General features: G+C 40.1%; 1 protein-coding gene across 1 annotated transcript in view; it reads right to left on the bottom strand.

Moving 5' to 3' along the window:
- Positions 1-14,006, bottom strand: part of bckdhb (branched chain keto acid dehydrogenase E1 subunit beta) — a 54,502-nt gene that overhangs the window by 24,688 nt on the left and 15,808 nt on the right. The window contains exons 7-8 of the mRNA XM_005809654.3: positions 10,561-10,658; positions 9,461-9,571 (exon numbers count right to left, since the gene is read on the bottom strand). Of these exons, the coding sequence (XP_005809711.1) occupies positions 9,461-9,571; positions 10,561-10,658 (209 nt within the window). The remainder of the gene's footprint in view (positions 1-9,460; positions 9,572-10,560; positions 10,659-14,006) is intronic.

The raw sequence follows: 14,006 nt of genomic DNA, 5'->3' as shown, positions 1-14,006 counted from the left end.
TAGTTTTCTAACAAACCAGACTGTGGAACTAGCAGGTCGCCTGTTGGTAGCCGTAATAAGCTGCTCTGTCATAATAGGACCTAGACATACATTTCTAAATGGAAAAAGTACACAAAAGAAAAAGGACAGGTCATCACTTCTACTGGAAGTTTCATGGAAATGAAACAAGCGTAGGAGGCTCCAAGTGCTGTTAGAATAAGGTCATGTCAAATTACTACAAATGAAGAGTGATGCCTTGGAGTTGAGATCACGACTTTCTCCAATTTGATAGAAGTGAACAGTTTTCATACCTTCACTGTGGGGGGGAAGCAGCATCTAATGCTGGAGAGCAGGAGCAGACACGCTTCAAGAGCAGATATCAGCATCAGAAGTGCAATTACAGTTCAAGGGAACAAAGTCAATAGGCAGAGTAAATAAATGCGCAAGTTTCAAAGAACAAACATTGAAGGTGGGCCAAAGGCTGTTGAAAGCAGGCAGTGTAGCAAGGTAAACATGGATTTACGTGGAGATTTTATAAGGAATTTTAAAAGTGTCAGCTATAAATGTATGAGCCACAACATCAGAAAGATGGCCTGTCTGTGTGTCTGCTTGCCTGGGCAACAGATGTTGGTATGTGGTTATTTGTAGTAATTTTGGGAATTATGTGAGATGAAACACATGATGTATGATAGGTGTTTGGGAAACCCTCCACACATGCAAGAATTGGGGATGAACGTTTTCGCCCTCCAGGTCAAAAGGCAATACTTTCTTGGGGCGTGCTGTGGTGGCGCAGGGGGTTAGCACGCCCCACGTTTGGAGGCCTTAGTCCTCAACGCGGACGTCGTGGGTTCGACTCCTGGTACCGGCGACCTTTGCCGCATGTCCTCCCCCCTCTTTCCCGTCTGCCTACTGTCGCAAAAAATACGAGCCACTAGCACCGCAAAAACTCTTCAGAGAAAAAAACGGAAAAAAAAAGAAAAAAGGCAATACTTTCTTGTATATTTTTGTCAAAACAAACCCATTTTATTTGGTCACTAATCATTTAGATTTGTGTTGTAGTAAAAAAAAAATAGGCAAAATAAATAATAAACAACCCTGAAATTGTATGCTATACAATTCATTCTGGAAATACATCCTCTAATAAAAAGTCTGGTTCTAGATTCAAGTTTCGATCTATCCATCCAGTCATCGTATGAGAGGCGAGGTCGCCAGTCCATCTCAGAGTTTGTTACTTTATGTCTGCAACTATAAGGTTCTTTAATATTCAAGATGATACATTTTACACAAGGGGAAATAAATGTTAAGCTCTATCATTAAGCCGTCGTATATAAATGAAGCAAACATCTTGATGTTTATTGTGAACCATAAAAATGTCGTTGCTGCATGAGGTGGAATAATTTTCTGCGGAAAGTGGCCTTATCCTTTCATGTATAAATCTAAGCAAATCCAAGGACCCACTTAACCACACTAATCCTAGCACTCAAATATTTAGATAGTAGAATGCATTTTCAAACATGTTCAGACAAGGCTAACAAAATAAGCTTGTAAAAAAAAAAGACAGAAAATCATGCTGATTATTTGGTTTTCCCTCTAAAGATAGCCTCTTTTCTCCAGCCTCATTTATAGGTAATAAATGTTGATGTTATATCTGAGAGCCTCTCCATCCTTTGTCACAAAACAATTTCCATGTGAAGAAGCCACAATCAGGTTTGCTGCAGCGTACATAGCAATATACTTTCATTTTAACGCCTCTTTAAAATGCAGCTTCATAACAGTTCCACACTGTTTAAGGCAACCTCAAATGATAGATTACTCCCTTTGTGTAGTTATTGTGGATGGCATAAAAGCCAACAACAACCAGAGCCATCTAGCTGATAACACGCTGAACTTAACGCTCAAACAAAAACACACTCCCCCATCCCTGAGCCGGAGTCCATTTGCGTTCATGTTCATTTGCGTTCATGTTTTCTTTCTACCTGAGCGATTGACAAACACAGCCGTGCCGTATTTCTCCCTGCCTGGCTCCCGGCTGCGTTCGTTCGCCATGTTTACCTGCCGTCGGCCGACTCGGGACGCGCATTACAGCTTGAAACCATTAGAAGAGAAAGCCGTGGGGGAGTGAGGCCATGATAAGACGGTCTTATCAGCGAAAGCCTCGGGAGTGCACAGAGCACACATCACAACCTGCGTCGCTTCCAAGAACCAGAGCAGATGCTCGGCCGCATTCCTCCTCATTAGCCTCTCCCTGGATCTCCTCCAATTCCATTAACCATCCAGTGAAATCCGCCTTTTGTTTTGGGTAATACGCAGTACCATCTTTTTTAAAAATTTTTTGGAAAGACTGAAGATGTCGGAGCACTTGTATCCTTAAGTGACTCCCTTCTGCATGTGCGTCTCGGGTTGAACAGGTTTATCCAAAAGCGGTTGCATCACAATGAGGGCCAAGATCCAAGCAGCGCTGCTGTCACAGAGACTTCAGCCGAGGTGGAAGCCAAGATCCCACTCCTGAGGGATAAAACTTCACACTCGTTTAAAGGGAGCGTGCTGGAGAAAGCTTTCACGGGTCACGCCAGACAAATACAGTCCTGATGAATCGGGGAACGCAAGCTGTTTATGAAAACATGCCTCCTCTTGGATTAGTGGAGAAAATGTTTGTAAGTGCAATGTGGCGTATGACAGCCTTTGGCTTCCTAAATAGTCCGTGTGTTGCTTCAGTCAGCTTGAGGTAGACTCTCTGATGTCTTTAATCATTATTGCAATGATGAAAACAAATAGTTTACATGACATTTAGGCTTAAAATATCAATAGTCAATATAAAATATATATATATATATATATATATATATATATATATATATATATCTTAAGTGCTGCCAGAAACTGACTTTGGCTCAAAAATGACCAAAGGGGTTTTATCCGAAGAGATTAGACTTGCAAGCGCGTGGGCAAATGCAGACTTGCTTGGAAGGAACACATCCTCAATTTTATACTTTATTAAAAGTGAATCACAGTTGGACGAGTCCAAGAATACTGACAGAGAATCAAAAAGAAAAAGAAATGGAAAGTCACTCTTAAGTATATCCAGGACAAACCCAGCAACTGCCAAAAAAAGTCTGCTAAAGTTAATTTGTGCCTTCATTAAAAATGTTCACTTTTAACATTCATATAGCCTGGACGCTTGCCATCCGACGCAGTTCTGTTCAATTCTCGTCTACCTTCAGTGCTCCATTTGGGAGTTCTCCCATTGAGCTTGACTTGTCCAGTTGAATTTCAACTGGGCAAACAGAAGAACATATAAATGTTCTTCTGTTCTGAATTTTGGCAATGGCAAAGGAAGTGAACGAAGCCATTTGGTTCGTGTGGGCTACGCTTCCACATTAAAGTTATCAATTAGAGAAATTAAAAGTTGGAGCAAGAGGAATGTTTAAGACTTTTTATTGCTGGCAAAGACGCAGTGGCCTAACTTCCCCCAGAGTTGTTTACAGTGTACATCATTTCCGTTAAGCTACAAAGTTACACACGCTACAACCAAATCGTAATGGTTGGCTAAAATCTGATCCAGTTGTTTAAAACGCTAACAGAGTCCAGGCCTTCAATAAGCACATGTTTCTCAATAGCGTAGGATGCAGACTCTTTGTATGAAGTGTAGAGCAAGGTGCTGGTTTTTTTACCAGGTTCTGTAGTTTTAACTGCACAAGAAGATGCCTACACAGCAGATTCTAAAAATCACAGGTAATTTCATGAAAAAACACCTGTAAGATGCCATTTATATGGCACAAATGCACCACTATTATAAAAGTCAAAGAAATTTTACATACATGTTGCAGTAACAACCTGATAATAATCAAACATTACCTAAACTTAGGATATAACATATAGCTTCTGCCTCCGATTCACTCACCTCAGTGTGTCAAATGCTTGGAGTGGCTCCAACTCGGAGCCACCTGACCTGCTTTTTGATCTCCAATGCCAATAACTATGTTACCGCTTGGTGACACTCAACGCACAGGGAAGGGAGTACTGAACTTTAATCCCAAGATTGTCAAGACATTAGGTATTGAAAAAGAAGTGTTGATTTCGGAGTAAAAAAATCAATACTTTTTACTGTGTAAAAAAACAAATATGGACATACTGTACAAAAGAGGGGCTCCGTTGAAAACAACAGAAATGCTTCACAAACCAGACCGGACTTAATGTTTCTCAAAATATCTCCTTGTTAAAAAAAACTTTCACATGAATCTGTGCTCCCCTTTGTTATCAAGTGGCAGAGAATGTTGAAGTCCTCCTGTAGATGTTTCTCCCACAATACCACAAGATTATATTTTGGCCACATCAGTGAACCAACAGCAATTTTGTAACAGAGAAGCCTCATATGGACTGAGCACACGCTTGATAAATTCAGACTAGTGGAAATTTTGAAGAAGTCCCAGGTGGAAGAGCTTGTACCCATCAGAACATATGTGTTTGTGTGTGTGTGCGTAGGTGTGTGTGTGCGTAGGTGTGTGTGTGCGTAGGTGTGCGTGTGCGGTGTTGTGGGAAGTACCGTCCTCCCGTCAGAGGCAATGAACTGATGACTGTATTATGACTGGCTCCGGCGAGATACTCAGTTTCCTAGCCGGCCAGATCTGGACTCTGAAAAACGAGCATATTAAGGGGAGCTGCGGAAAATATTTCTTACTCCAGACAAGTAAAGCAAATGTGCGTTCATGTAAGAATGCGAGGAAATAATGACTCAAATTCTCTCGTGAAAAACTATAAAAGTCATTAAACTGGGGAGAGCAGCCCAGCCGCTCGGTGAGGAATGGAATACCTCATATGTAGGAAGTGCGTCTTTACGCAGCTCCACATGTGGTCCGGCAACGCCTGGACTGGCAGGAAGACGGTTTCCACCTTTTTGTCTCAGCGGCGCATTTGGCAAAACAAAACCAGACACTTTTATTACTTTAAGAATGGCTTCACCGACTACATTTACTAGAACAATCAAAACAGTGGGAGCAAACAAAATATCGTTTTCTCAACTTTCACACCATATACTCTCCATAAAGCACTTTATCAACCAGACGGCTGATTATGCTTGGATGGATGTGGACCTGGTGGTGGTCTGGGGGAAAATGGGGAAAAGGGGAAGAAAAAAAAAAAGGGGGAGTTCCTGCATAGTGCATCCTTAACGACCTCCTATTCCAAGACACATCAATCTCCATTTGCTTCATACGTCTGCACATTATAAAAAAAGAAAAAACAGCACTCAGTCTACCGTTCGAGCCAGCTTGCCACACGGCCTCATCTGAGAGATACACAAGGTAAGTGTGACTCACAGGACATGAACAATTTTAATTGGCTGCCAGGAGCCAGATGTGCGTCTGCAGACCATCCCGCAGTCTCTGCTTGCTCCGAATCTGACAGCCGGTTAATAAGGAGCGCAAAAAAGGCGAGTTTCAAAGAGACGTGTGCATCCCGGAAGAGCTCAACGCCAGGTGCACAAGCTTTTGAATTAAGTAGTTGACACACTGGCTTTGTTACGGCAGCTTCCAGCCCCAGAATAGCACCTGGATGAAAAAAATGTTTGTCAGAGAGAAGCCCACTTTAGTACGATCCACAGTCCACTATACGTGCTGTGCGTTGTTTGTGAGTATAGACGACATAATGATTTGATGCACAGTGGGTGGAACCCAGTGCTATCAAGAGCCGTGTTTACTTTAGGGCAAGTCTACAGTCACGGAATAAAGAAAGCAGAATCTCTTAAATCCTTGAATTTACCCATCAGAACAGAATTAAATCTTCCTCTGAACGGACAGCAACACAAAGTAATATTTATAATCGGTTCGTTGAGTCAAGACTTTGTGGGACCACAGTGTTTCTCAGTCCCTTGTCTTCAGGGATTACATGTTTTAGATGTTTTCCACTTCTACTTGACATGAATAAATAAGTGATTAACAGGATTCTGCAGCCCTTTATGGCATGCAGGAGCTAATGCTGTCATTGGAGTCGTTTGTGTGGAGCAGAGACGGGCTTTCACATCTAAGAAAATTAAATAACTGCACGAGTCTTCGTACAATTGCTAAATCTCAATCAGGTTGGATGGCGACAGCATTTTAAGGAAATAAGTCTTTCAACAGATCCTCAACTGGATTTGGGTCGAGACTTTGACTGTGACGTTCCACCAGATGAATTGGATCTAAATCATTCCACTGTACAGTAGCTCTGGCTGCGTATTTAATGTCTTATCTGAACTTTAGTTTTTCCACTGTCACCCACAACAACATTTTGATTTAAACAGAAGATGTTGCGATATATTACTTTTAGAAGATCATCAACATGTCACCCGGCTCTAACCTAAAGGAACCATTCTGTGGAACTCTCCATCAGTCACTAACTTCTTTGTGGGTGAATTTTGGCCTCCTCTTCTTTACAATATTGTTTTATATAATTGATCTTTGAGTAAACTAGTTTTAAGACAGTTTAAGGGTTTCGTCACTGCATTTCGTTCAGGTCGACATCTGAACGAATTGGATTTGGAAGTTGAGACATGGTGATAGTTTGCTTTTGTAAAGCCATTTTGTTGATTTGGTGGATTGACTCTACAATGCCTTTGCCGTATGGGGGTCTCAAAGAATGCAAGGTATTCTTATGTGGTGGCAGTACTACGGCATCACATTCCTGCCAAAACCACTGAGACTTGACTTAAGCAATCATAATAGTGCATAATTATCAAAACAGCACATATCTTATTCCCATTTATGTCCATAAATACAAGTCAGTGAATGGTAAAACATGCCTGTTCCAACAATCTCGCTGAAAAATTGCGCTCGCTCTTCGTGTTTAGTGGGCATATTTGTCAGTTGGGGGCAGTAACTCTTCTAACTGATCTGATTGGCCAGATTTTCATCTCAAATCTGGTGGCAGATAGAAGAAGAATGAAGGAGAAGAGGATGAAGAACAATAAGACCATAAGGAAACGGAAAAAATAAAATAAAACTTTCCTTTTCCTTACCTTCCTATTCTTCTTCATTCCCCACTACTACCTGGTCTTCTTATACGCTTTGAACGTTCAACGTTCATCAAGTCCAACTACCTGGATCATAAAGTGCTGCTGCTTTCTGTCTAGAAAAGTAATTCACTCGAGAGACTAAAAAAAAAAAAAAAGACAAAAAAAAAACATCTGCAGTTGCTGCCGTTTCTCAAGCATCTGAAGTCCTGCCAGCCCGGATCGTCACCGCAGCGGCCAGTGGTTAGGGCTGCACTGCACAGGGTCACTGAGGACATGAGGGGTCCTGCTTCTCATTTCATCCATTTGTGTCTTATTGCCACTGAGAAGTGGACATTAAGCTTTTTTCTCTCTTTTTTTTTGGTTTGCTTTATGGACTTTAAGAGCGGGATTTTAATTTCTGGGAGATTTGTTTTAGACTGCCATTTTGGTGCAATGAAGTTTTTTCTTGGGCAATTCTTATTTGTTGTCACATTCTAAAAAGAAAAATCTAAAAAGGTCACGAGTTATACGAGTTGTCTGGCTCAACAAGAGGACTGAGAAGGAAAGGTCATTCATTTTACAAAGATGGAAAATAAAGAAGATGGAAATTTTTCACATTTGAAGATGCAAGGCAATTTTTTCTTCTTAAAAAATTGTGTGTAAAATATACAGCAGCACAGATGTACCCCATGCAAATGTCAGAGTCCACAGTCTACATTTCTGAAAAAGTGCTTTTTTCAAAATTACATGAATGATCAGCGATTACTGAAACACTTAAAAGCTGACTGACTACAATAGAGCTTTGCACCAATCTGATGGTTGAATAACCTAAATAACAAACTAAAAATAGCAAAATATCCTTTTTTTTTAGCTGTGGACGCTGGCATTTGCATTGGGGATGTCTGTGCTGCTGCACTATGTTTAGTATTTAGCCTTGAATAGTTTTGCTGATAGGCTAACTCGTTTTTGCACAACAATGGTCTTTTCAGGCATCTCATCAGATTGGTTTTTGAAGCAAAAAAAGAGCCTTTAGTGGGCCGACAGAAGAGGCATTGTCGTCCATCGTTGTTTGCAGATGCTATTTGTGCGCCAGATTAACGCACATATCAGAAACAATACAGAGGTTCTGGCTCGGGACTTTTGTATGCGGAAAGAAAAATGCTATTAAATGCGTTAAATATTTATAGAATCATATAATCGAAATTAAGGCATTTAAGTCCCGGTGCTAAATTATACATAAACCTTGGCATGTTCATGCTATAGGAAACACCAAGGGATACAAATTTCCTGCAGGGGTTAAGAAAGTAACTAAAGAAGACAAGTCCACCTTAACACACTGTTCCTTCATCTCCTTTCATGCATCAAACACATCTGGTTATTTAATTAGTTTTGAATTAAGGCCGATATATCTCGGATGACAAATCTAACGCAATCTATTTTGATCCAGAATATTGTGCGCTCAGCCTCTGACTAACAGAGATAAAAGCTTAGAATAACTGGCTCTATGCATTAGTCCCCATGATAATTATAACTAAACCAAAAACGCTTCTGCCCTTTTAGTGAAATTTGATAAAAGCCTAATCAAAAGGCTGTTTTGATTTTGAGGCAGATGGGAACAAAACTAGGCAAAACAGCCGTTAATGGGGGCACTGAAACAAAAAAGGGGGAAACACAAATGAATGAGTGCAGTTAAATGCAACAGTGCTGACTTTATGAACAGAAGGACACGTCTTTGTGAATTTGAGCTTTGTGTTTGGCAGATGTTTAACAGGCTTTTGGTGCGAGGAAATGAGGAGGAATGGCACCGTTGATATGCTTCAAGTCTGGCATTAGGCCTACGAAGCTCATAAACAAGCTATTCAATTTCATAGCAGTTGTTTTAATGGGACTCCAATAGAAAAAAAAAATAAGAGGCTATATTCACTTTGAAACCAATTGTAAGAAGAGCATCAGCGGTGGATCAATGATCACTCTCGGTTTTAAATATTCAGGCACAATCCTGCCCTCGACCATCATTACTGACCGTCTCCTTCAGCAACTTCCCTCCTCCTGCACTGCAACTGCAAAATTTTGTTGTTATTCAGCTGTGAAACAATCTAACGCGGTTAGACAAATTGTGATATATTCTACGGATGTTTAAAAGCAGCGGTCCATATGCACAGAGGAGGGAATATTCATGACCAATTTCCTACAGCGGAGGTCTTGCGGTTAATGTTTCCAAAGCGCTCTTTAAACCATCGCACTCTCCTCCAGTACGGCTCGCCATGATTTAGTACACAAATAGCCGTTAAAATGAGAAAGAATCTCTTTTTATGGCAATTATTTCCAAAACGGTTCGGTATGCAAGTTGGAACAACCATCAAAATGCACAAGCCATTTAATTGTTCACTGTATTTTTATGTCATATTATAAATGTGTCTAAATATGACAGGTAAAACACACAGGCTGTCGAAAAGAAACCTAGTTTCCTCACACGATTGTTGCGCTGGTGACTGCGGGTGCAGCAGCAGTTACCTTGCAAACGGTTTCAGTGTCCCAGGGCAGGATGGTCCTCAGATCGATGACCTCACAGGAAACCCCCAGTTTCTCCTGAGCCATGTTGGCAACCTCCTTCAACACGTGGATCTGAATGAAAGGGAAGACATTAACTGTGGTTTACACTTTGGCCCGAGATACAAGAGTACAGCTTTACAGTAGGGGTGCACCGACTGCAGTTTCCTCACAATCTTTAAGAAATCTGACCTGCCGATTCTATTCTTCTTTTTTTTTTTGATCAGAAAAAAAAGTCGCTCAATATAGCAGAAAAGTTGGTGACTATTGTTAACTGTCACAGGAAAAGGAGACGGCGGCCTCTCGTCTGGCAATGAAGTCATGGGTCAGTTCTCTTATCCACTCAGATCAATGAATTACTTAAAAATCAATATTATATCATAGAACCAAGACACAGATTGGCACAAACTTACTCAAAATTGGTGGTTTTGTTATAAGCTTTAACTCAATATAACAGATATGGCATAAAAAGATAAGAACCCATATGATGTATAAACAATCCTAACAAGCTGTCTTCTTTTTTCCCCCACATTTTAAAGATTTGTGGCTGGGGTCAGACTTTGTTTTTGTTTATGGTCTTAAACAGTAATTAAATCCTGCTTTCCTGTGCTTCACCATATTGACCCTGATATCTGCCGTCACCTGAAAATAAATACAGATTTTGATGGAGACCTCCTGCCACCATTCAGGAACATTACATTTGGGATTATCTCTAATAAAATAAAAAAAAGGAGATGATTCCTGGGGAGCTGCAGGTCTTTTATAAAAATGAAGTCTCTCAGGTAAAAAGAAAGGCAACAATAGAAGACAGAACCTACAGCATTAAAACCTCGTGATCCAAGAGAAGCCTGGATGCTTTGTGGACGCCGTGGTGAACCCGATCTAAGGCCGCCGACTGAGAAACCTCGCTGTGCCAACGGGGATTTGTGATGGATTTATAATTAATCCACTGCGAGCCTCTCTTTGAAGCATTAAATGTCATTTAGTGGAGATAGGACACGAAAACATGACCGAAAATGTTCAGGTGACACACTTCGAGAGGTGTCGCTGGCCACGTCACGTACCTGTGTCCCCCAGGCAACCAGCGTGAGATCACTTCCTTCCTGTAGGACCTCAGCTTGCGAGAGAGGGATGGTGTAGGAATCGACTGGAACCTGCTCCACTGGGGAGACACACACAAACACACGCACTCAAACTTTATATGCAAGCTCATGTGCAGAAGACAATATGGCTGTGGCTCAAAGCACCCATTCATCATTCCACTATGTAAACCAGTGATTTTTATGCACAATACTTTGAACCCCAAACCAGCAGTATCCCTAAATAATAGATCGGTTGACAAAGTGGTGAAATACAAAACCATCAAACACAATAAAAAAATAACAATTTAAAAAAAGTCTTCCTCTTCAGCATTTTGTGTGGATGGTTTCAAATGAATCTAGAAGATTTTTTTTCCAAGAATCTCTTTTCCCAGAGACGACTGTGAGCTTTTATGAGCACAATCGAATACATGATCCAATCAGATGTGCTTCCAGCTTCGGGCCTAGAAATGATTAACCTTCCCCCCCACAACACATTAATGGGATGAGGTAAAGAAAAGGAGAGCCACAGAAAAACAGAGTATCAGTCCAAAAGGGAAAGCCTCACGGTCAGTCTGTCTTTGAACTAAACCCAACACGGAGTGCATGTGAGTGGATGGTTTAAATCAAACTAAATCTCTTGGAGACCTTAAAGAATAGGGGGAACAAATGTCTTTCCTAAAGGTTCGCTGTTAAAAAACCCCATTGTTAATGGATCTTAAAATTAAGCACATTGACATCATCATCTTGGCCCCAAAGCTTGGCGATAAAAGAAAATCTGTTTGGTGGGTTTTTAATGATTTGAATCAGAGAGCCAAATAAACTAATTATACTCTACAGAGGGAATGGATATGAGACCTTTGTGGAAACTTTGCTACATTATGCTTTGAAACCATTTGCTAAGTGGTGTGACAGAAAAGAAATAGGTAATCCCAAAGACCTGTTAAAATATAAAGAATTCCAATGTGAGGGCCACAAAAATAGAATTTCAAGATAGTTATGTGTGTAAATATAGATTTACTAGTCAAAATCAGATTTTATTTGTGTAGGGCCAAATTATATCAATGTGAAAAGATGCTAATTGTTATTTAATCTTAAGAAGTGCAAATTGAATGCAGAGAGAGCTCTAATGTTTTAATAGTTTAATACATTCTGCCACAAGTGGTGGCCCTTTGTGGATCTTGATGTGGCCTGAAATAAAATATGAGTTTGACACTGTTGGTCTATAGAAGGAAGTTCACTGTTTAAGAAAACCAGAGAAAAACATCTGGTTTGGCATTTGCTTTGAGAAACAGAGAAAATATGAAAAGACTATGCCAGTCTGACACACATAAAAAGCTCTGCATAAATGAAAAGAAAAAAGAAAAACAACAAAAAAAAACTAATACACTTGATGTATTTATATACGTCAAATGTGGCGGGAGGAGCTGGATGGGGGGCGTCTATTTTCCAATGCATCTTGGGATGTTTCCGGCTGGATTACTAAATGTAATAACTATTATCTTAATGACAACTTACAACCTCATTCTGGGGAACTCAGAAGTGCTTAAGTGTGACAGACCGTTTATGATGAACACATAAGGTTTTCTTCTACATCCACAGTCCTCAGGACTAAAGGAGAAACAACATTGCCATTCCATGTGCAATCTATATTAAACTAAAGTAAATATTTTTAGAGAAAAAATGTGAAAATGTCTATTACACATTTTGACCAGAGGTGCAAAGTCATGTCTTCCCCTCAACTCCTACAAAACAACACTAATTACGAAATGCATTGGAATTTTTAACCACAGAAGAGCAGTGCGTGAGACAAATCAATAAAAAATTATTATTATACATCAAAGATTTCCTAAACTTCAACTAATTTTACAATACCACTTCACATACTAGATGTAGTAAGTTACTGAAGGTTAATACGCTAGTAATAGCCCCCATGTTAATGACTGCATTTAAGATCAAATTAGCTAATACTGACATAAATGCTAAATTTATACTGAATGGAGTAAATCAATCTGCTTGTGCCAGCCCACATGCTACTGATAGCGTTTTAGCTAATGTTAGCATTTTAGCTAAATTTGGCTTATGTGCTGTTTTTTGTGTACCAAATGAAGTAATTCAATGTAAAGATCCCTCATATGCTACTGACAGCATTTTAGCAAGCCCTAGCATTTTAACTAATCCTGGACATTTTCATGACATTCAACAAATACAGACACAAACTATCTGATGTTTTAAGCTTTTGACACTTAAACTTGGGAACCTTACTCGGCATGAGTGTGTGTATGAATCTGCACAATACACACACATTGGCAGGCTCCTTTTAAAATTCTCCAAAAACATCACAATATCTATAAGCTGTAGCAGACAGAGAAGCTGTAGATCTCTACGAAGGATTTAGCTGTAGTTACTGGACTCAATATGAATAAAGTCAGTTGTTTTTTTTAGTTTGAAGTCCACAACCTCTATTCAAAGATGGTGGCAATGAAGTTTGTTATGTTTTCTGTAGTTGAAAAATTTAACAGAGATATTTAATTTCAGAATATTATTGTCTGTGTATGGCTGGGAATAATAACTGACTAACACTAACTGACATCTTACCTTATTCAACTAAAGTTTACATGGCTATTCACAAAAATATTGAGCCACTATTTAACACGTTTCTTGATATCACAATACAAATATTTCAGGTCTGGAAATCATTGGTTCCAGAACGTCAAGCTGTGTTTGACAGGCATCTTGTCACAACTGTACAGAAATGCAATAAAATTTGCAGCAGTGTGTGGAAAAGACACACATTATTCTTGCTGTACTACGTTGCAACTCCCAAAATGGATATTGCACTCAAATGAAAAATGATGCAAATACAGGCACCATCAATAACTCAGACACCTGCTCTCGGCTGCCCTGGTTACCCGCATCGGTCGGTAAGGCGAGGCTGCTTACCGGCACTCTACTAAATCCCACAACACTTTCAAAATTCAAAGATAAATCCACACTTGCAAAAATATTAAGGGCATCAATAATGAGAACTGTAAGAGCTGTGCATGGATCTTGATGTTCTGTCACATAGCAGCCTGAACTATACACCAGTAGAATGAGGGGAAAACATTTCCTGCCTGCTAAATCGTCCGAGTATGACATTGTCACCTCCATACAAATTACCTTCATATGTCCCCTCTCCTGTCATCATGTACAATAATAATTATCTGCCTCCCTTCTAATCATCCCACAAGCAAACTGTAGGAAATGGCAACCCATTTTCAGTTCTGTTTTGCCGTTTTGTTGTTTCCTCTAGTTTCCATCTGCCTAAACACAGACATCCTAACGACGAGGACGAGTGTGACCAGCTGATAATCGGTCAGGGCCTTTCGGGCTGAACATCAAGCACCGACTGATGTCAGAAGAATAGGCAGACAGTAACGTAACCCCAT

The sequence above is a fragment of the Xiphophorus maculatus genome, chromosome 3 (genome assembly GCF_002775205.1).
Source record: "Xiphophorus maculatus strain JP 163 A chromosome 3, X_maculatus-5.0-male, whole genome shotgun sequence".
Lineage (NCBI taxonomy): Eukaryota > Metazoa > Chordata > Actinopteri > Cyprinodontiformes > Poeciliidae > Xiphophorus > Xiphophorus maculatus.
This window is presented reverse-complemented; position numbering and strand designations above follow the sequence as displayed.